We start from the raw sequence: 22,399 nt of genomic DNA on the forward strand, positions 1-22,399 counted from the left end.
CTCCGCCGGCTGGATCTACGGCACCTCCTGTCCTGGTAACCGGTTCAAATTGCCACCACGTAATGCATCTCAAATGCCTGATGCTAAAGACAAAGGGTATGATAGAAAGGAAATTAGATTGCTTATACGATAATTGCGGTGCATCGATCTCTGTTACTTCAATTCATGAAATCGTAGTTAAAGTATCGCCTATATCAGAGAGCCTACGTTTATTCGTTAATAATTCTACGCGAGCTCAAATAATGTCGCTCAATCAAGAAATGAATAGTACATACGAGCAGAATAATCGACTCAACGGTGAAATCCAACAAACCTTAGATCGTAATGCCGAATTGCAAGCTAATTTACGCGCAAGAGACCGTCTAATCGAAGATTTACGTGCCAAACTCGCATCTCTGAAACTTTCGATCGATTCTATGCAGACGCTTGATTCCGATTCCAAGGAATCTAAACCTAAACAGAAAATCGATAATCAGTCATCAATTCCGTCTACCTCTGCATCACCTAGACCCAAGGTAACAGTTGAAAATTTACAAGCCGCACTACGTAATTTCGAAACTGACAACTCACCGCCATCGACTTCCGGCTACCGAGCTCCGATCCCAGCCGATCAATATTCGCCATCGTCCGCTTCGTCGAATGATTCTGCCATGAATTTCGATCAACTTTATCATCCGATTCTCGATGCTGTTGTACCCGAACCTGCTCCAGTACCCGTACCTGAGCCAGCAGCTGCCATCGTACCTGTAATGAGAGAAAATCGTCGCTTACAAGTAAATCGACTTGATATTCGTAATAATTTTCCTATTACATATTACCATCGTCCGACGATCGGTTCGTTCCCAAAGGTGAGAATTCCAGCGGATGGTGTAATAACTACTGCGACTTTTCATATGTTGATTTCCGAACTACCTTTTTACATCGATCGTCAAGTGCCACGAGACGTTGCTAAATACGTAAATGACCACAAGTTCTATTTTTACATAGTTTCGGGCAAGCTACGTAGATCTGATGGCGTACGTGAACCAGTCTATTTCATCCAGGGCCATTGGATCATTGGAGATGGCATCCTATGTGGTGCTGTAGACGATGCTGTCGCTGGAAACATCGATTTGGTCGATCAGCTTCCCTCGAATCTCTTCGTCAACCGATCTATAACGATAAAAGATATTCAGAGGAACTTACGAAAATATGTAGTAGTACTCCCTAAGTACATTATTCTTTCTCTTGGCCATCGAGACATAGCCAACGGTACACCGTTGACCGATATCACCGAAGATGCTAAGAAGTTATTGGAGTTTATTCTCAAGACGCATGTTTGTAAAATCGTTATAATCCCTCCAATCTATACTAGCGAGACGGAGCAGACATGTAAAGACTTACGAGCTTGGCTTCGATATACGGCAGTGTTATTAAGTCGTTCCTCCAGAATTGTCTATCTACACGAAGTGGAGACTGTGGTAGATCATCATTTACCAATTGCACACTGGTCAAACATTCCCGCATTAACACAGAGTAGTCATCTTGAAGTTTTACTCGGCTTAATTCCTTATCTTGCAGAGCGAAGACTGTTGAAGCCATTCATAAAACGCGCCAATGCAGATGAGCCCGATCACGCTGAAAAAAGACGATAATGATTAACAAAGTACCGACGTATCATATTATATAATATCGCGAACTATAATTACTTCCCGTTTATTCTGCCGATATTTTCGTAATCATCCTTGCGCATAATCTGAAACAAATTAAAAACAAACGCTGTTAATTTTTGTTATCATTACAAATAGATTATCGATACTTATATTTACTACGTCATCAATTATTGGACCAATTAGAAGTGTGAATTAAAGTTGGCAAATTTTCCTATTTTTTTTTTTATTTTCTCGAAGACTGAATATTTTTATTTAATTTTATTTAATAATCGATTATTATTTTTGCTGGACACTATTGTTTCCTTATTACATTGAGTATATTATTTCTTGAGTTGAATTATTGTTTCATTTATTACATAATGAGTAACTCTACGATCGACGAGAATCTTAATTTTTTGAATGCTGCTAATGAGCAATTATATATCTGGTATTTGAACTCGGTTTCGGCACTATGGAATGCAAGTATACTTCATTCTTCATTTGAAAATTCAAGAATCATGCCTGCTAAAAATTTGGAAATAGGAATTTACGATACCAACTTTGGAAAATTTATTCATTCTCCACCATACAGTAATTACAAATATGCCTGCGACGGAAAAAACTTACTCGTTCTTAACGATATTAATTCTGACACCTTGAATTCTCCAAAATTAATTGTAACAAATGAAACCAGAATATTAAGTGATTATGACCTATTCTTTTCTTGCAAAAATATTGATCTGAGCAAGACATTAATTCCGAAATTTACAATTGTACAAGGTGTACCAGGCTGTGGGAAAACATCGTTTATTCTAAATAACGTAAATACTCAATCAGATCTTGTATTATTTCCAACCAAAGAAGGAGCTGAGAATTTTCGAAATAAAATGATTTTGAAAAATGAACATACTTTGGATGAATACCATTTAAAACGTAATTACAGAACGATTGATTCTTACCTAATGAGTACAAATAATAAGAATTATACACGATTATTTATAGATGAAGCATTTTTAGTTCACTTAGGTGAAATTATATTTGCCATAACGAAATCCAACGCGAAGGAAGTAATACTTGTTGGAGACAAAAATCAAATCCCATATATCAATCGTTCTTTATTACCAACTGTGCATTTCTCTACAATATCAGATAACTCCGTTTCGAATTATACCTATTTATCAATTTCTCATAGGTGTACATTAACCACATCAGCATTATTGTTTCAATACTATCATCAAGGTATGTTTTCATCATCGCAAATACATCATGAGATGAACCTCGTCAAACTGAAAAATATTATTTCCCTACCTCATATAATCGATGCTCATTACTTATGTTTTACTCAAAATGAAAAACAGATCTTAGCACGTAACGGATTCCCCATTAACACGGTACATGAATACCAAGGGAAACAATCAGCCACAATTATATTAGTTCGTTTAATCAATCAGAACAATTCAATTTTTGATAGTATTCCACATATAATTGTAGCGCTTAGCCGTCATACTACGAAATTAATCTATTACACAGTAAATGATTTAGACCTACTTTCATCATTTATACGACGATCAAGTAATCTTCAACTTTCTGATTTGACTGCTGTATCCGTTTCCAACTGCTACATCTGAAATAAAAAAAAAAAAAAAACATAAGCTCAATTATTACAGAAGTTATATTATTTTATTGATACATCCAAAGCAAATAGGTACGTATTTACTTTTACACTGTACTACCTTTTGGACAGTTGTCCTACTTGTTAAATCATTACTTTTTTCACATTTTTGCTTTTCATTCTCATTTTTCAAATTTCTGTAAATTTTCATTTTCTATAGCATTACGTAATTATCTTATTTTTACGTATTTTTTTCTTTTTTCAAACTTACTTTAAGCTGTATTTTCTATATTACGTAGTTTCGTATTGTAACTTCTTTTTGTACTCTTGTGGATGTTTTCCATGCTATTTACTTCTATTTTTCTATACCTCGAATTCTTGAAGATGTTTATTAATTCTATTACTTCCGGTACACACTACACGAGTACACAATAAACTACATAAATCGGGGCAGTGGCGCTGGATATTGGTCATCTACTTATTAATTCTATTGATTCTCCTGCTAATTTTTGGATTTATGTACCATATTTCGACCTCGCTACATGTGTTACCTAAATCGGGGCATATGTAGAGGGAGAAAAATCATGCTTTTTATACCACTTAGCTGGGATAAAAAGTATTGCTGTATTACCCAACCTGACGCGAATATCCGCGCCGCGAGCCTTACCATAGAAAGGGGTAATTCCGCGAAATATGACCTAATATCCGGCCAATCACAGCGCACCATCGCGCGCAGCCGCTGCATCCGCAGCTCGTCTCTTATTCATATTTTCATCATTGAGCTCTCTCAAGCTAGTTTCTAAGAACTTCAGTATTCATTCTACTGCCACCTGACCTGGTCAGCTCCAAGACTACGAGCTTGGACTGCCAGGGAAGTGTGAGGTCTAGTCCAGTGCATTGATTCTATTGATTCGAATGTACTGAAACTAGCACAGAGATGATGCTCACGAGGGATTATTTTCTTATGGCTCGGATTTTTCCCCATTTATTCTATTTATTTTGAGTCAATAGTAGTGTGTACTATTCCGGAAGTACATACCTATACAACACCAAACAGCAATTTTTAATTATCATTCTGGTGTTGGAATGGTAATTATATTGTCTTTGCCAATCCAAGGTATTTATCCTTTATTTTCTTAGTTTTTATAACAAATACTTTCCTTTTCCCCAAATCCACAAGAATAGGCTATGAATGTAGTAATTCTTGTTTTAACTTCAATTATAATTACGTTTCTTGAGATACCAACGAATGTTGATCTTTTCTCTACGTGATGAAGTAATTATAAACAGTTTTGAAGTTCATTTGTGTTTCTATTTCTTTACATACATACGATCCTACACATCTAAATTCGTCCTATGATTATACCTGGGGTGGGTCCCTCACTTAGGTGATAGGTAATGTTGAGTAAATTTATTTACGAAATATTAATTATTATCCTGATTCATACCCGCTCTCGTATATAGGGCTGGACCCCTAAAGTGGAATTATCTGGTTCGAGGGGGTCCTGGTAGTGGAAGGTGAGATTCATAATTAATTAGTCCCCTGATTAGAACCCAGGAATATGGCTAAATTAGTTCCTACTTGAGACTGACGTGAATAACCTTCTCAAGTAGGGTTTACATGCTTTAATCATCACGTGTGCATTAATCTCCCCCTACAAAAATTTTATTTTTTTTCACTTTTAAAGAATTTTGTCCTAAAAAACCAGGGATGTTAATTGTTAACCATAACTGTAATTTTCAACCGAAATGAATTTTAACTCTAGAATGAGCCAAAAACCGTAACCGTAACCATAACCATAACCAAAATTATTGATTTAGAAATTTTTAACCACAAGCATAACCATGGTTATTGATTTAAAATTTTTTAAACAAACCATAATCGAATCATTTTATTTCAGTTACGGTTAATTTGCGATTTTTGTCAAAGTTTATGAAAATTAATGAGCTTTTGATCAATTGCGGCCCTCCAAAAATAATAGAAAACCAACCAATTTCTTTGAAACCCAATTTTGGGGTCATAGGCACCCCCTCCCCTAATTTTGGGACGAAAGAAAATTTACAATATGGGTATCGTTATCAGTATCACATAAATCGAACTTGCTGAACACAAATATGAAAATAGATGTGCAGTTAGACCCTACCAAGAGTCACATGGGGGGAGTAGTCTAGGCTGGGCGCCCGCATAAGGATCACTTGTACCCCCTGCCAATCCTCCGGGACAACTATTTTCTTAAAGGGGGAGTCCTAAGGAACATTTCTAGCCCTTGTACTAAAAAAAAAGTGTTCCAAAGGTAGATCGAAAGAGCAGGCAAAAATTCATCACCTGTCAAAATTTCAAGGGCAAAAATCAAATTTTGGCCAAATTGTAAGAAAAAAATCAAAATTTTACCAAATTAACCTAGAAAACTGAAATTTGGGATATACCCTATTTCCGACCTGCCAAATCGATTGAAAACTGTTTCAAACCGTTTTGAGCAGTTCTGGAGTCTCCAGTAGATTTTCGAAACTCAATGGAGTAGAAAGCCGAAATTAATTCTGCAAACTAATTTCAATAAGCTATGAAGTCAACTGCAGGTGAATTTCAAGTCGTTTTAGAGCCTCCAGCGATTTTTTGAAAATTACTGGAGCCTCCAGTAGATTTTTGAAACTTGAAATGCCCACAAATTTTCATCAAATGGAGTTGGAAAGCCGAAATTAATTCTGCAAACTAATTTCAAGTCGTTTTGGAGCCTCCAGCAATTTTTTGAAAATTACTGGAGCCTCCAGTAGATTTTTGAAACTTGAAATTTCCCCAAAATTTCATCAAACGGGGTTAGCAAACCGAAATTTACTCTTCAAACTAATTTCAATACAATAATACTCGTATGAAGTCGACTGCATAGTGGTTTCAAGTGATTTCGAAGCTTCCAGCTACTTCTTGGAAATTTCTATTCTCCTAAAAACGCCATAAACCCTTTCAAAAGGTCACTGGAGGCTCCAAGATTACTTGAACTCACCTACAATCGTCTTCAGAGGGTGTTAAAATTAGAGTGTATAGTTCATTTCAGCTTTCCATCTCCACTTTGATAAAATTGTGGGGAAATTACAAATTTCAAAAATTTACTAGAGGCGCCAGTAATTTTCAAAACATCGCAGGAGGCTCTAAAACGACTTGAAATTTACCTGCAGTTGACTTCACAGCAGCACATTGAAATCAGTTTGCAGAATTAATTTCGGCTTTCCAACTCCATTGATGAAAGTTTGAGAGAATTTCGAGTTTCAAAAACCTGCCAGAGGCTCCAAAACTGCTCAAAATGGGTTGAAACAGTTTCCAATCGATTTGGCAGGTCGAAAAAAGGGTAAATCCCAAATTTCAGCTTTCTAGGTTAATTTGGCAAAAATTTTGATTTTTTCTTACATTTGGCCAAAACTTGATTTTTGAAAACTCACCAAAAATCGAAAAAGGCACTTTAGCAGTTGAAATTTTGACAGGTGATGAATTTTTGCCTGCTCTTTCGATCTACCTTTGTACGGTTTAAAAAATGTCATGCTGTTCCTATGTTGGAACGCAAAATCTGCGATTTCGGCTGATCTGTCAATCAAAATGGCCGCCATTTTGTAAGTAGGACCACTTTTTTTTTAGTACAAGGGCTAGAAATGTTCCTTAGGACTCCTCCTTTAAGAAAATAGTTGTCTCGGAGGATCGGCGGGGAGGGGGGGTGCAAGTGATCCTTATGCGGGCCCCCCGACTAAATGTATTTTCTAGCACTTCTGGCAAATTTTACCGAAATTTTCATTAATTTGAAGTAATTTTCAATAATTTAAATCATTCGATGCTCGTAAACGATGAAATGCTACATTTATTTTTCTTATTTTCGAAAACAAGTCTACCCAAAGAACCCATCCGCGACTTCTTCATCTGTGATAGGATGCTAAACTTTTTTCTATACAATGAATCCTTCAACACAACTGTAAACTTCTTCAGTGAATTTTATTGAAATTCAAAATTCTTTATACCATTTGATTATTTTCAAAATTTTGTTGGAATTTATATTTATCAATATTGTGCGGCTATCTAGACGCTAATATGTAATATACGGTACCTAGAAATATAAAGCGAAACTAATCAGGAGGCACGCAATGAAAGCAATAAAAAATAAAATTTAAAAATTTTAAAAAATTATATCACACATGAATAAGTACATGACGTATGCCGGCTTATGAGTCATTTTATGCATAAACACGTCCGGGTGCTATATTCTAATGATTATTTTAGTTCTCCCAATTTTCGTAACAAACCTTTCTCTCTCTATTTCAAAATATTCTCAACTCAGTCCGCTTTTTTTCATTTTTTTTCGACCAAAAAAAAAAACGGTATCTTGTATGTATAAATGATCTTCGAAGAAATTGCTAATTTTTGGAACTGCTGTTTCTAAATTATTCTGAAACCACATTTTCTACAGAAATACATCGAGATGTAGGCTTACGTGCTAAAAAAAACTATTTGAAAAATTAATCAACGCGTTAGAATTTTATGGTTCACATTGAAGAAGGCCGGCAGCGTAGTTATTCTTCAACGCATTACATGTTAATCATTTGCAATACATGTAAAACTGCTTCTAACAGATTTTTTTTTCAAACGATGATTTTTAAACGATTAGGTATTTTTGAAAACTGACCAAACTAGTGAACTGGTTTCAGAACCTATGTATTAGACCTACGAACTTTTAGATCGACCGTGAGTGGTACATGAGATTAAGACAAGGCTAAGTGTAGGTACACGAGTAGGTAGGTGAGCATGATGAAAAAGAACTCCATTCAAGATCTCCTCTTATCTCTTAATTGAAAAAAGTTTTGTGAATCTGAGAGATTTTCAATTTTGGTTTGAGATATTACAGTCAAGTTATAATAATGAATTTTTGTAAAAAAAAAAAAAAAAAAAAAAAAAAGGAAAAACTTACAAATTAGTTTCCATTTACATTCCACCAGTTTATCTAGTTTCAATGACAACACCGAAAAGTGAAGAAATTAAATCAATTCAAAATCTACTATTTTCTAATAACTTTGAAAGATGAGGAGGGATATCGGAAGCGTTTGATTTGAAATCATGATATTCCCAACAGAGCCCTAATTAAATCACTCGTATTATTATTCAATTCATCTTCCTTCACAGATGGTATCATTGTGGAAAAATATAATCCTCAGCAAAGAAGTTCAAGCTTTAGGCATAGCCAGAATGATACAAGATTTTGGCCTCGTGATAACTGTAACATTTCTTCCTACGCTGATAAAAGGTGAAGTGTGCTGTATTCTTTCTTTACCATGATTGCAGAAAAGAAAAATCGTTGAATTATCGTACAATAAAATGATTTCTTATTTTTTTACAGATCTCACTGGTAGTGACCTCGAAGAAGTCGGGGTTTTATCAGCTATACCCACCATTGTTAATATATTCACCGTACCCGTAGTCGGATGGCTATTAGATTACTTTAGAAATAATGATTGTTTAACAACCACTCAAGTAAGTTATTCAAATTGGAACATTTTCTGTAATTTGGTGATCACCATACGGTATCTTTCAGACATCACTAATTTCAAATTATGAGTAACTTGACCCCTTCTTTTCTATTTTTTTCAATACATAGGCTCACAAGATATTCGCATGTGGAGCGTTCTTATTCGGTGGAGGGATTTTGCTGACTATATCCAACTCATCGTACAATTTCGTCTTCATGATGGTATGCTTGTCATTTTTCAAAGCTGCTGTATCTGTCATGTGGATAATATGCAAGTCAGTATAGATTCATCGTCTTAATTAAAATAATATCTTAATTCGAATAAACCTCACGCACTAATTCTGTTCGCAGCATAAATATCATCGTTTTAGCACCCAAATGTTCCAGCGCCTTGGCCAGTTATATATCATTTTTCCACATGCTGGGCAGTGCCATTGCTCCCTTTATCATCACATTTATAGTAACTACTCACGTAAGTAGAATGCACTGTATCTGTTTAACAACCAAATTCACAACTAAAAATTTTTCATCGATTTATTTGATCTCTATGCAGACACCTTACGAATGGAATACTTGTTTTTATACCTTCGGCATCATCTCGTTTTGCGGAGCTGTGATATTTTTCCTATTTGGATCCGGTGAACCACAACCGTGGTCGTTCTCAACAGAACGAACAACTCCAACCAGAGAAGAAATCAATGAGAAAGAAAGCTTAAATTATTGCTCGTCGTAATAATTAATACGTGTAGAAGTAGATTACCTATTTGTTTTATGTCCGTAGATTCCCCGTCCTCCCTTTCTTGTCGTCACCAAAAATAAATGTTGTTTTATTCCTTTTTATATCAATCTAATTTTTAATTTCATGAGTAAGGTTACGTACTTACTTTTTACAAAGATTTTTTCAAAGAAAGTGTTTTGAACACTTCACATTTTTTCGTGCTCATGCAATTAACTTTGCTGCTCACAACTACTCTTATCAGTTCAGTAATTTGAAAATAACAAGTACCAACTTGGAAATTTTACAACTTTTTATAATTGAAAAAAAATTATTCCTCCCCCCCCCCCAAAAAAATATCAAAAATATTATAAGTTTTAAAACTCATTAAATTGGGGGGAAATGATATAAAAAAACACTGAGAAAATTCATCTTCAAAAATCAGGCCATCAAATTGAAATAAAATTTCTTATATTGATACGAGAATTGAAAAAGAAATAGAACCAAAAAATCGATAAATGCTATTAAAATTGCTTGTGACTGTTGTGGCATGAAAAAATACTGAAAACATGAAACATTTAATAAACAAAAAACAAATCAAATTCTTTAAAAAATTTAAATTGCGCAAGATTGAAAAAAAAATGCACAAAACGGAAGAAAATGACTTCCATTTATGCAAAAATTGTTGAAAAGAACCAAAAACTTGATGAAATGTCTTGAAATAAAAAAAAAATTAAAATATCCAATAATTTAAAACAAAATGAGCGTTTGTGAAAATAGCTAAAACGCAAGTGAAAAAAATGATTGAAAAAAAGGAAAAAACATGTTCACAAATATTACGGAAAATGACATTAAAATACATACAAAAACTTGGTCAACATTAAGATGAATATTGTCAAAAATCATCAAAAAGGGAATAACATGCTGACAAAACTATGCAAAAGAGGGAAAAAAGGCAAAAATTTTGTAAGAATTATTCCAAAATTGTGAAAAATGAGACAAATGTTTCGAAAAACGATCAAAATTCACAAAAAAAACCAACGTATCAGTGAAAATGTAAATAGAACTTGTAAATAATTAACAAAAACACGAGAAAATAAATCAATAATCGGTAAAATTTCACCACGGTATTCAAAAAACGAAAAAACGAAAAAAAAAATTAAATAAGAATGATAAAAACTTGTGTTAAAAATACTCGAGAAGTCAATAAATAAAAAATTTCCAAATGAAATGTAAAAATATCGATTGGCATACGAAATAAAAATGAAAAAACTATCGGAATTTCAAAAAAAAAAAAATAAATCAAAACAAAAGTGAAATTGCGTGTAATATGAAAATTATTTTAAAAAGAAAAACAATAAATTACTTTATCAAAAAAATGTTAAAAATAATTCTGATGAAAATTTTAAAAAATGAGATTAAAATTTCAAAAAAATTGAAGAATTACTACATCAACGTATCAAAACACGAGAAAAAAAATAATTCTTCACAAATTCACGCGAAAAAAATATTTACGAACGATCAATGAAATCTCATTATAAAGTTGATCTCAAGAATTTTATTCAATACCTACCTATGCAAAAAAAGTTGATCAAATTATCAATTAAACTATTTTTTAAACGACAAAAAAGTACAAATTGCATTCATTCACCTAGTACCTACTTCGGTATCGAGAAAAAAAAACTAAAAAATGGCATAATTCGCTAAAAACACGAGAAAAATTATCAAGCAGCATGAAAATTGTACAAATTAAGGAGCACATAAACACGAAAGTTATTAAAACATTCAGTTTAAAAATTGATGGACAACAGAAAACATGCCTGCGATAATATAAAATTCAATATCGTTACTTGAAACATGTTCTGAGCCAGTTCATTAGAAAAAATCATTATAATCATTCGTTGTTCAGCATTCCCTTTCACTCCATTGATAGCCAGCACAAAAAAAGAATGCAACTTTTTCTACAGCTACGTGAATACGACGTAATTGCGCCTGATTTTACGTCAATAAAATTAAAGCTGGCTGTATTTTTCAATTGTAAATAATCCAAAGGATTCAAAATTTTCTAGTTTTGAAATTTCGTTGCTCACTTTTTTAAAAAAAATTTTTATTGATTTTTTTTGTTAAATCTTCAAATGAAAATAATTAATGAAATTAATTTTTGTTTTTTACCATTTTTACACTTCAAAATACAGTAGGTATTTTATTTTCGAGATGAGATTTTTTAATGGAGGACGATTATTTCGATTTCTTGGATTCAAAAATATAAAAATGGTATACGATTCCAATTTTCACACCTTGAGAATACTGTTTCTACACGTTTCAAGTGTCTCTTGACGCTTCAGCTTTCGAGTTACAATACGAATTAAAATAATCTTATTAGTTCAACCACGATATCAACATACAAAAAAATGATGCAGCTGATAATTGTACATATTTCACGTTATAATATTCAAATATCGAGTACTAAGATAAGACATTTACTACTGCAGAATACCTCTAAATGATATTCGATTCCTGCATGATTCTCAATTCAGATCAAGTGAGCTTCATATTCGGTCTGTTTTATTCGAATGATCAAGTGGATTGACGCTGACGGTGACAATGGAAAAATATAGGTTGCTGTTTTCGAAACGTTTCTTAGTCGCAATCTTATGCTTCATTTCGGAAACCAATATGTTCTCGTGTAGAGCAAATTTAAACATAGCTATCCTCGACATGACCAGCAGCCACGAAGTCATCATAGGCAACAAGACAGTCACAAATGCAATTACATATCATTTACCTCATTAAATTTGTAGAAAGGCTAAGTAAAGTCTCAGTAGATTCAAATGCTTTCTAATTCAACATATTATCAGTTCAGCTCCAACGAGAAATAATTTCTTACAGGGCCCGGAATTCAAATGGGACGCAAAAACCAAAGGTTTCCTGTTAGGTGTGCATGCATATGGCTGTTTACTCTCTCCTTTAGGGGGATATCTCGCAATGAAATTCGGAGGTGCTACCCTGATTACGTTAAGCACTCTGGTGGTATCCATTTTGACCATATTCACACCTTGGATCATTCGATACAATTTTTACCTTTACATCGTGCTTCGAATTATAGAAGGAGTAACGCAAGTACGTCATTATTTCAATTATTAAACAAAAATCTGAGATTCATTTTTTATTTAATTGTCAAAAATCAAGATCTTCAGATACGTAAGCTTTCCCGAAATATGGTCACGATGGGCACCTAGCAGGGACAGATCTAAATTAATGTCCATAACAATGTGTGGTTGGTTCGCTGGACCAGCACTGACCTATCCAATTTTCGGATTTATTACACAGAAGTACGGTTGGCCAGCGACTTTTTACTGCACAGGTAAATAAACCTAACATATCAGTAAAAGTCTCTCAACTTCAGAATTCAAACATAATTCTCACCATCGTATAGGTATTTTTTCTCTAATAAATACCGGAATATGGTTCCTTCTGGTGACCAATAGTCCTACATCAGATAAATGGATATCGAAAGAAGAACTCGATTATATACAACAAGATCCTCAACAACCCAAGCCCAAAAACGTGAGTAGTGAGTACCTATATCTCCCCTACCCTCATCATAATAATATGCGAATTTTCGAGAAATAATCATAAAATTCTTAGTTGAAAACTGTGTCGAAGAAAGTGATCATGAGCAAACACTATTACGCATTAGGCATCGCAAAAATAGTTTATCACTTCGGAAGTACGATAACTGTGACTTGTCTACCAATGTACATAAAAGGTACCTAACATAAACTCGAGCAAAAATCCACATTTTTAGATCCTCAGGGGTATTATAATAACTAAGAGGAGACCATACTTCCAGATCTCACTGGCAGTAAGATAGGCAAAGTCGGCGTCTTATCAGCAATACCAACTGTTGTAAATCTCATCAGCATACCTAGTATCGGATTCATATTGGACCATTTGAGTAATACTGGTTGCTTAACAACCACTCAAGTAAAAACCATCAGATTATGCTATAAACAATACGTATACTCGTTAGTGGAACTATTTTCAAATTAAATTTATTCCAGGTGCATAAGCTATTCATGTGTGGAGCTTTTTTGATGGGAAGTGCGATACTTCTGACAGCTGCTCATCTAGCTCGTAATTTCATTTTATTAATGGCATGTTTTACCTTATTGAAATTAGCCACATCGATAAACTGTGTGCTGTGCCAGTAAGTTCACCAAGAATATGATCTCTAAGGTAAGCAATGAGTCCTATTTCATTCTACGTTTTGTTCTGAAGATTGAATGTCATCGCCATAGGACCAAAATGCCCCAGTATTTTGGCTGGTTTCTTGTCACCATTTCACGTCATTGGAGCAGCAATTGGACCACTCATTATAGCTTTCATGGTACCTGATAACGTGAGTAACGGATTGAAAAAACGTAATTTATTGCAAATAAACAAGTTGTGATTTTTTTTTTTGGTCAACAGACAACCTCCGAATGGAGCAAATGTTTAACTGTATTTGCGACGTTCTTTTTTGGCGCAGCATTGGCTTTTTATATATTTGGATCTAGTGAGCCACAAAACTGGACTACCTCTGTTGATGAACAAAATAAAGATGATGTTAAACCGAAAGATGGCCAAAGTACTCAAGGTCAAGGTATCGAAAAATAATGATTTCTTTAAGCACTATAATATAGTTTTTTTAATAATTAAAAGTTAAGTTATTATTTTTTTTTTAAATCTTGAAATTTTAATGCTTGATGTGCTTCTTTAATAAACAAAAACATTGGTACAAATTTAAAATTACCTAATGACAAATTATATTGCCATTGTTCAAAAGAATGAAGGATATTTCAAAAGTACATTCCGTTGATAAAAAAGCAAGACTTTTTAGCAGGACGTTTGAAAGGAAATTGCTCATCTTCATCGGCCAGGGAGGTGAACATTTTACACGTCGATTTTTCGATTTTTCAAATGTTTTTGAGCATTCTAACGAAAGACATTTTCGGAAGTAGGGGGTATCAAAAGTATCTTCACCATTTCAATTTTTCATTCTGCAAACACTTCACGACTTTTTTTTCGAGAGGAAGAGGAGATATCAAAATTTTACTCTTGAATTATTCCAGTGTTATTGGGGTTTCCAATCTTTTTTCGGGAGAGGGGTGAAAGTTGACAATATTTTTACCATCTCAACTTTTCGTTTTTCAAATTTTCCAACTTGTTTTGAGCGTTTTTAACGAAATCATCAGCATACTTTTTCAGAATACATGGTTTTAAAAAAATACAAATTAATTTCATCGAAAATTACTTTTAAAAAGCGTCTGATAATTTTTGTACTATTCCATCTGCTAAAGGCTATTTCTACACACAAATTTTTCATCTGGCAGATGTGAAAACAATAACATTCTTTCAAAATTCCACAATAAAAAAGAAATGAATTGAAAATTCAAAATCTGATTGAAAAGAGAACCAAGGTATTTTGATAAATTTGATTTTTTAAAAAAAAACACAGGACAATTACGAGACTAATGAGGCATATCAACAAAAAAAAGAACAGTACAAAAGCAGGACTGACAGAATAAGCAGGATTGTTAGATATGTACTCACTTACTCAGTCAATATTTAAAAATGAAAAATGCATTTCAGCAGGACTTCTGGCAGGGCATTTTTCAAAACCTTCGCGAACTTTTTTTTAGTGAGGGGGAGGGGGTAGAGATGAGTTCAAATTTCATATCTCAACTTTTCGCTTTCGTAACTCATCTTCAAACATTTCAAGATTTCTTTGTATGAAGGGAGTTTCTAGTCTCAATTTTTAGTTTATAAAATTTTCAAAATTCTTACAGGAAGGACGAGGGTAGAACTTTTTTCAAAACGAAATTGAAAAATTTGAAGCTCGAGAGGACATCATTTCCAAGCAAAATGTCAAATTCAAAAACGTGGCAAAAAATATTCGCGACTGGCACTGTTGCCACCTTTTCCTAGAAAATGTTTGAGGCAAATGAGAAAAACGATGGAATTTTTTCAAAATTCTGCAAAGGAGTGAAATAATTTGAAAAATTTAGTTCGATAGGGAAAAAAACACAAAACTTATCTATTGATAGGTATATATAAAAAAACGACAAAAGCAGAAAGTTAGCACTTGCAAGTTCACCAGCAATGTTTTGGACATACTTAGACTCTTTAACTATCCAGGTTTGATCAAAAAATGATTCGTGGAATTCTGAACAGAAAAATGGGCAGTTCTACAAATAAATCTAAAATTTTCGATGCAATCAAATCAACGCATAATAACGTACTACTAAAGCAAAATATTAAATAAAATACAAAAATATTCTTGCAGTCATAATTTTAAGTCATTTTCGCAAAATAGGCTTCATCTTTGAACTCAAAATCATGACTTTTCCATCGTCTTGTGTCCACATATCCAATTAAGTTGCAGGAGAAGTTTTGAACTTGAGAGTTCATAGCAGAGAAATCTTGACTTCTGAAGAAAGTATCTCTCACTTTTGAAGACTTTTTAAAGCATTGAAAATATCTTGTCTAAATCATACCTAGGTATCTTACGAATTCAAGACGGAGGGGAAAAGATAAGTGGCATGGGTGATTGGGGGTAAGGAAAGGGGTACATTCAATGCTTTCCTAATAACCCTTGCATTCTGAGATACACACCCTCTCATCTTAAACCTTCAAAATTTCGATTAAGAGATATTTGAATAGTTTTGAAAAAATCTTAGATCACTTTTTTACCAACATAATTTTTATTTTTAATTTTTTTTTTCAAGTCCAAAGACACACATTGAAAAGCAGTTCCAAGTCTTTGGGACGTCTAAGGAATATTTTTGAAAAATTTTGAAGATCTGACTTTGAGGCCTTATATCGCCCAAATCAGAAAAAAAGGATAAAAAAATAAGAAAACATTTTCTCAAAATAATGAAAAATTTTCCACATTCTTTTATAACATCACTTAACACCTGTTTCTAAAAAAGTGAGATATTCAACCACAGATTCATTCGAATTTCAAAACGCAAATTCTCGACTTCGAGAAAATTTCCAAAAGAAAAAACTTTCACCGACTAAAAAGTGCCTTTTCTAACATTTCTGATGAAAGATCCTTGACTTTTTTTTAAAACTGGAATGGAAATTCAGTCCTATCTTCTAGGAATGGAATGACTTTTGAAATTCCTGAAGATTCCAAACAGCCACATGGTAACTTTTGTTAAACGAATTTTTTTTTCAATCTTGTTCAAAGCTTAGTTACACATTATTTAATATTTTCAATATTTTGAAGAAAATCTCATTATTAGAAGTATACCTACAACGAGATCCGAAAACACGAGAGACGTCAATCAATGTAGGATAAAACAGCTACGACGAGACGTCAATCAATGTACGAATGAAACAGCTACGACCCCCCCCCAACTCACCCTGCCGTAAAAAATCTTCCAATTATTTATGCTTTGGGTATATTTTGTGGAGATGGGGAAATGGTGGGCTATGGTAATTCAAATCTTGCTCGTTCGCTCCATTATCTACACTCAAAAATCATATTCATACACATCAAAGTGGCATTCAGAGCTTCAATTTTAAAATTTGTCAAAGACAATAATAATTTGCTAAGTCTGAATACATACTTTTTGTATGTACAAGACTTATTACTGACGAAGAATAACGTGTATTGTATTACACTTTTATAAGGCACTTGAAAAATAACCGCATCATATTATTAACGTTCAATCATCACAAATTAAATTGCAACGTACCTACCTTATCTATCTATATGGTGGTTAAATGAACGATTTTTAAGTAAGTATATTTGGATGATATTTGTATCAATAATGAAAGCAACGAATATCTCTGAACATAAATGGATAGACTACCACCTATACTTTACCTACCTACATGTTTATTAATTATACTCAGTTCACTCCAATTTTCAACAACATTTTTTCAAAAAAGGAGTTCGAAAGTTTTTTTTTTTTTTAAATGTCAGTTTTTTCGTTAAAATATACATTTTACGGTGTTGTTCTAGACTCCAATTACTGCCTAGTTCCTTCAAACAAAATCTACACATTGCGTACGCTACCTACATCAGTAAGTAAAACTATACATGTTATCTCAAAAATGAAGACACATCGTAATCGTTGAAATTAATGCTTCATTGTGGCGGTAGGTATAAAACAAACGAGACACGGGTGAAAAAATATTTTGTATGGTGATATGTAATTACAATGAAGTAAAATCTAGCTACACTTATATCTTTTCTATACCTACGCGTTCGTCACGAAGTACACGAAAGTATTTATGTCGTAAAACGATCAGACGATTTTTAACCCTAATGTCAACAAAATGTATTACAGCCTTCTATAAGTGCACATTGCTTACACAGAATATAGAGATACGTTAGCCAGAACACGAAACGGATAATTAAACGCAAAAATTTCATACAAAGAGTCAAATGTATGTCAAATTTAACACTATTTCGGGTTCATTTGTTATCAACTAGCCAAATTAACCTGATAATTTCCTGGAATAGTTCACCGATATACTTTTTTTCATCTTATAAATTCGGTTATTTAACAAGCACATGAAAATCGCGTGCTACGTTTCACACACGAACATCCGTTGATATTAAAGTACTTAAGTACCTACTTTTCGAGAGAAATGGAGAAGTATAGATTTTGGTTTTCGAAACGTTTCTTCGTCGGTATATTGGCTTTTATCGGCGAAATGAATATATTTGCTTTGAAAGCCAATCTGAATATAGCTATTCTCGATATGACAACTGCGAAAGAAATCGATATGGGTAACTCGACGATCACTCAGGTAAGCACATCAAATATACCTAATTCCTCTGTTGTGTCCAATTAACCAAACGTGTATCAAATAATTCACTTTTCAAACTCACACCAGTTCTTAAATAACACTTCAGAGTCCAGAATTCAACTGGGATTCCAAAACTAAAGGGTTCGTTTTAGGCGTGAGTGATTTTGGGCTGTTGTTGTCACCAATTGGAGGATACCTCGCTATGAGATTCGGAGGCTCGACTGTGCTCAGCATCAGCAACTTGATTATATCCATCTTGACCATTTTAACTCCGCTGATAATTCGTTTCAGTTTCCATCTTTTCATCGTCGATCGAATAATAGAAGGAATAACTCAGGTAATTACGAAATTCGAGACACTTTATTCGAACAGTTCAACTTCCATTTTCAATAAAAAGAGCCCTTATGATTGAAAATTGTTTCAAAACCCATAAAGGGATTTAGGTTCGTCAGTTTCGCCGAATTATGGAGCCAATGGTCACCAAACAGAGACCGATCCAAACTTATGGCTTTAACGTTAACAGGGCTATACGCTGGACCAGCCATAGTGTATCCCATCTTCGGAATCGTAACCCACAAATACGGTTGGCCGGCAACTTTTTACTTTTCTGGTACTGTAATTAATCATCTCACACACACACTCACACAAATGGACAGTTCTATTTTCAAATTCATGTCGTGATTCATCCAAGGTGGGCTTTCCTTACTATGGTCCGCGATATGGATTCCTCTGGTGCCCAATAGTCCTGAATCAGATCGATGGATATCCAAAGAGGAGCTCAGTTATATCCAACGAGATCCGAAACAATCCAGACCAAAAAATGTTAGCAGATTAAGTAAAGACATACTACATTATTTAATCTTTTAAATGTTTGGTGTTTTCAGTTTCTAAACCTAATTCAACTTTTCAATCTAATTGCAGATGAAAGCAATGTGGAAAAGCATGATGCTGAGTAAACCTGTCTATGCTTTGGGGTTGGTAGAGATGCTTCACACTTATGGATATACAGTAACTGTTGTCTGCTTGCCAATGTACATTCAAGGTGACAAAATATATTTTTCCTAAATCCATGTCGATTACACACAAGCTGAGTGGTGTCTGTAATCTGTTTTTAGACCTTACTGGAAACAAAATCGATAAAGTAGGAATATATTCAGCCATACCCACCACCATAAATATCCTTACAATGCCTTTAACTGGTTATGTACTAGATTACTTGAAGAATACTAATCTTATGACTACTACTCAGGTAAATATCAGGAATACTCAAGCATTTGAGGGAAAAAATTGCAAATGCATGCGCAGGATTGATATCAATTCAAGTTCCTGGGATCTGGAATGTCCCTTACTAAAAATATTGATACTTTACGTTGTACGTATAGATGCACAAATTATTTACATGCGGCGCATTGGGCTCTGGAGGCATCTTACTGCTTGTAATGGCATATTTACCCTACAATTTCACAATTGTAATGACGTGTTTGATTCTACTGAAGTTGGCCGTATCTATGATTGAAGTGGTATGCAAGTAAGTCCACTTACTTATGGATGTTTTAGTTTCAACTACTCCATATTTTCAATTCGATTAACACATTTTGATTTGTACAATTTCTCAAAGCTTAAACGTCCTAGCATTGGCGCCAAAATGTTCCAGCGTTCTGTCTAGTTTTATGGCATTATTCTACATGCTGGGTTCAGCCTCCGGTCCACTCGTAGTAGCTTTTATAGTAACTGATCACGTGAGTAATTCATGAATTTCTGCAGTAAAATTCGAAAAATTGGTAATTCGGCGTTTCATCGATTCAAATCTTTTTTTTTCAGAGTCCCTCGCAATGGAATTTGAGTTTTATTGCGTTTGCAGTGATCTTATGCACTGGAGCTGTATTTTATCTGATATTTGGATCTGGTGAAACACAACCGTGGGCTTTTTCAACCGACGAAGAAAGCAAGAAATGTGATCAATGGCAAAAAGATTTATCGAATACGCAGACGACCTGAACTTTACTTTTTTTTTTTTTTTTGAACAATAAATCTTCGCCTGAAATATTTTGTGAACAAATGAACAATGAGCACGCATCTTATCAATCAAAGGTATTTGATGAAGCACTAGCAAGCTCATTCAACTTGAATTTCTCGTTTTATTCGATGATAATTTGTCTCCAAATATGAGCATACGAGTAGGTATGGTAAATGACGTACCTATTCGCAATTATCTAAACAACATAGATTTTCCCAACGTCATTGAACTTGACAAATTGAGAATTGAGAAAAAAATTCTAAATAATTTATTTGACCAGCCAAATGTTTTGATCTTGTGAGCTTATTTTAAAACTTCGAAATCAATCAATTTCTACTGAGGAAGTTATAAAAAGAAATGATGTAGCAGTAATAGGTAATTTTATCATCTACGTTTTGTATAATAATTATGCCAGGCGATTCGCGATCCAAAAAAAATTTTGCAACCTTGATCGCGCACATTCGTACGTCATTTGAAACAGAACAGAGTTGGCTGGATGTTGAAAAACAAGTTAACCATTGGAAGCGTTGATATGGTCGGCAGAGAAATGAATTATACGTTGATCGTGCATACATATTTAATACTGATGAAAACAAAAAAATCATCCAGAAGGTATCGTGAACTCGATGTGAAAAAATAATACGTACGAGTATAAAGTATTATGAAATTATGTTGCTTCCATTTGATAATTTATAAAAAGTGATTTTATCTGTATTGTGTGATCAAATTAAACAGGAACATGTACGTTTATGTTTATTTATTCAACTTGCACATTTACCTCACTGGTAAGTACATGTTTTATTTTATACTGCACTTAAGGGGGATATTGGAAAAACCCATATGATAGTACCGATTCGACTGCAAAAACTCGATGCCAAATTCCAGAGCCCCGAACGCATGGAATGAGTTCACGTCAAATTTGAAATATCAGAGGTAATTTTTTATATTTCCTTTCTTGGGAAAAGCTAAATTGAAGTTCGAAGTCCCTAATTTTCATACCCCCCCTGCCATTGTGTTTTGAGAAAAAAAATTTGAGCACTTTTTTTTGCTCTTCAAAAATAATAATGTTTCATAATTCAAAAATTTCAATGTGGCAATTTTGATAGGTAGATTTTGTATTTCAATAATTTTGACCTAAAAAAAAATATTTTTTTTGAAAAAGTTAGCATTTATTATTTTTTATTTAAAAAAAATTATTTCATTTTTTTTATTTTTCGATATTGTCAAACTTTCCTTTGGAGGGGGGGGGGGCAGCGTCCCCTCGCGTCCTCTTGCAAAAAATCCCTGGAAATATGCATATGGTTTTCAAGACAATTAAACGAAACGGGTACAGGGATTTGTCGATACGTTGAATGGTTTTCAATGGACTTTTTAAGAAAAATCCAACATTTTTTCACTGCATTTTTTCGAAATATACTCAACGTATCGACAAATCTATGCATAAGTTTCTTTTATTTGTCTTGAAAAACATTCATTTTAAATTTGAGCCCATTCAAGGCATCCGGTGCTCTAGAATTAGGGTCATTCCACGTCAATTTGACCAAGAAGTGGTAGGGGGGTTCGGCGATTTTTTTGAAATTTTTCCTGTGGAAAGACCTTCCGAAGGGATGACCAATGGCGCAAATTGCAGCCGTATAGCCCATTTTTAAAGGCAGCCAGGGGGTGTCAAAGTTTTCAGTGAACCTAAAATATCATCCATTTCAGCAGTGGATTACTCGATAACCGCGATACCTACCAAAATGGAACTTTTTCCCATAGTTAGGGGTTTTGAAAGGCTTTTTAGTGATATCATAAAAATCAGTGTTGCCACTTTTTTAGTACAAAAAATTAGCTCAAAAAGTTTTGAAACGTAGTTTTTACATCGTTCCGACTCTCAAAAATTCTGAAAAAAATATATTATGGACAACTTTTCATGCTGAACAACATATTAAAAAATTAGGATGGTAACATGTTGCAAAGTCAATCTAAAAAAATTCAAAGTTTGCGAAAAAATGCGATTTTTTGATTTAAAACATGAAAAAAAGTTTTGATAAGTGAAGTTGACCCATTTGACTCCTATTTTTACGTATCTGTCAAAAAAGTTGAAAAACCCCTTTCACTCGATGAAATGAACTT

General features: G+C 33.7%; 4 protein-coding genes across 8 annotated transcripts in view; all 4 read left to right on the forward strand.

The window, feature by feature from the left end:
- LOC135837240 (vesicular glutamate transporter 3-like) overlaps positions 1-9,581 on the forward strand; it is a 45,580-nt gene extending 35,999 nt beyond the window's left edge. For all 3 annotated transcript variants that reach the window (XM_065352451.1, XM_065352450.1, XM_065352449.1), the window contains exons 6-10: positions 8,399-8,519; positions 8,613-8,746; positions 8,871-9,016; positions 9,093-9,213; positions 9,295-9,581. In XM_065352451.1, the coding sequence (XP_065208523.1) occupies positions 8,399-8,519; positions 8,613-8,746; positions 8,871-9,016; positions 9,093-9,213; positions 9,295-9,474 (702 nt within the window). In that variant the 3' untranslated portion in view covers positions 9,475-9,581. The remainder of the gene's footprint in view (positions 1-8,398; positions 8,520-8,612; positions 8,747-8,870; positions 9,017-9,092; positions 9,214-9,294) is intronic.
- A 132-nt stretch (positions 9,582-9,713) lies between these two features.
- On the forward strand, positions 9,714-17,755 carry LOC135837244 (vesicular glutamate transporter 3-like). Of its 2 annotated transcripts, XM_065352456.1 has the most exons (10): positions 9,714-12,576; positions 12,646-12,820; positions 12,893-13,023; positions 13,105-13,225; positions 13,310-13,443; positions 13,521-13,666; positions 13,738-13,858; positions 13,930-14,101; positions 17,474-17,535; positions 17,615-17,755. In XM_065352456.1, the coding sequence occupies exons 1-10, from the start codon at positions 12,442-12,444 to the stop codon at positions 17,618-17,620; spliced, it is 1,203 nt and encodes a 400-aa protein (XP_065208528.1). In that variant the 5' UTR covers positions 9,714-12,441; the 3' UTR covers positions 17,621-17,755. The 2 variants fall into 2 exon arrangements, with proteins under 2 accessions (XP_065208528.1, XP_065208527.1); XM_065352455.1 differs by lacking the exon at positions 17,615-17,755 and having other exon boundaries at positions 17,474-17,589.
- LOC135837241 (vesicular glutamate transporter 2-like) lies at positions 17,628-20,311 on the forward strand. Its single transcript, XM_065352452.1, has 9 exons — positions 17,628-18,267; positions 18,374-18,604; positions 18,703-18,877; positions 18,959-19,089; positions 19,189-19,309; positions 19,383-19,516; positions 19,650-19,795; positions 19,886-20,006; positions 20,089-20,311. The coding sequence occupies exons 1-9, from the start codon at positions 18,106-18,108 to the stop codon at positions 20,263-20,265; spliced, it is 1,398 nt and encodes a 465-aa protein (XP_065208524.1). The 5' UTR covers positions 17,628-18,105; the 3' UTR covers positions 20,266-20,311.
- Positions 20,312-20,430: 119 nt separating this feature from the next.
- The window catches only part of LOC135837245 (serine protease Hayan-like), a 37,057-nt gene continuing 35,088 nt past the window's right edge, over positions 20,431-22,399 (forward strand). The window contains exon 1 of one of the 2 annotated variants that reach the window (XM_065352458.1): positions 20,431-21,069. In XM_065352458.1, coding sequence (XP_065208530.1) covers positions 21,024-21,069 — 46 coding nt within the window. In that variant the 5' untranslated portion in view covers positions 20,431-21,023. The remainder of the gene's footprint in view (positions 21,070-22,399) is intronic. The other variant, XM_065352459.1, reaches the window with a different exon arrangement.

This window comes from Planococcus citri, chromosome 2 (genome assembly GCF_950023065.1).
Source record: "Planococcus citri chromosome 2, ihPlaCitr1.1, whole genome shotgun sequence".
NCBI classification, from domain to species: Eukaryota; Metazoa; Arthropoda; class Insecta; order Hemiptera; family Pseudococcidae; genus Planococcus; species Planococcus citri.

Coding starts and splice junctions, on each gene's coding strand:
- LOC135837244 (XM_065352455.1), top strand. CDS start 12,442: ATGAAATTCGGAGGTGCTACCCTGATTACGTTAAGCACTCTGGTGGTA. Junction 12,821..12,892: donor AGCGACTTTTTACTGCACAG/GTAAATAAACCT, acceptor ACCATCGTATAG/GTATTTTTTCTCTAATAAAT. Junction 14,102..17,473: donor CCAAAGTACTCAAGGTCAAG/GTATCGAAAAAT, acceptor GTGTTGTTCTAG/ACTCCAATTACTGCCTAGTT.
- LOC135837241 (XM_065352452.1), top strand. CDS start 18,106: ATGGAGAAGTATAGATTTTGGTTTTCGAAACGTTTCTTCGTCGGTATA. Junction 18,268..18,373: donor GTAACTCGACGATCACTCAG/GTAAGCACATCA, acceptor ATAACACTTCAG/AGTCCAGAATTCAACTGGGA. Junction 19,796..19,885: donor ATGATTGAAGTGGTATGCAA/GTAAGTCCACTT, acceptor AATTTCTCAAAG/CTTAAACGTCCTAGCATTGG.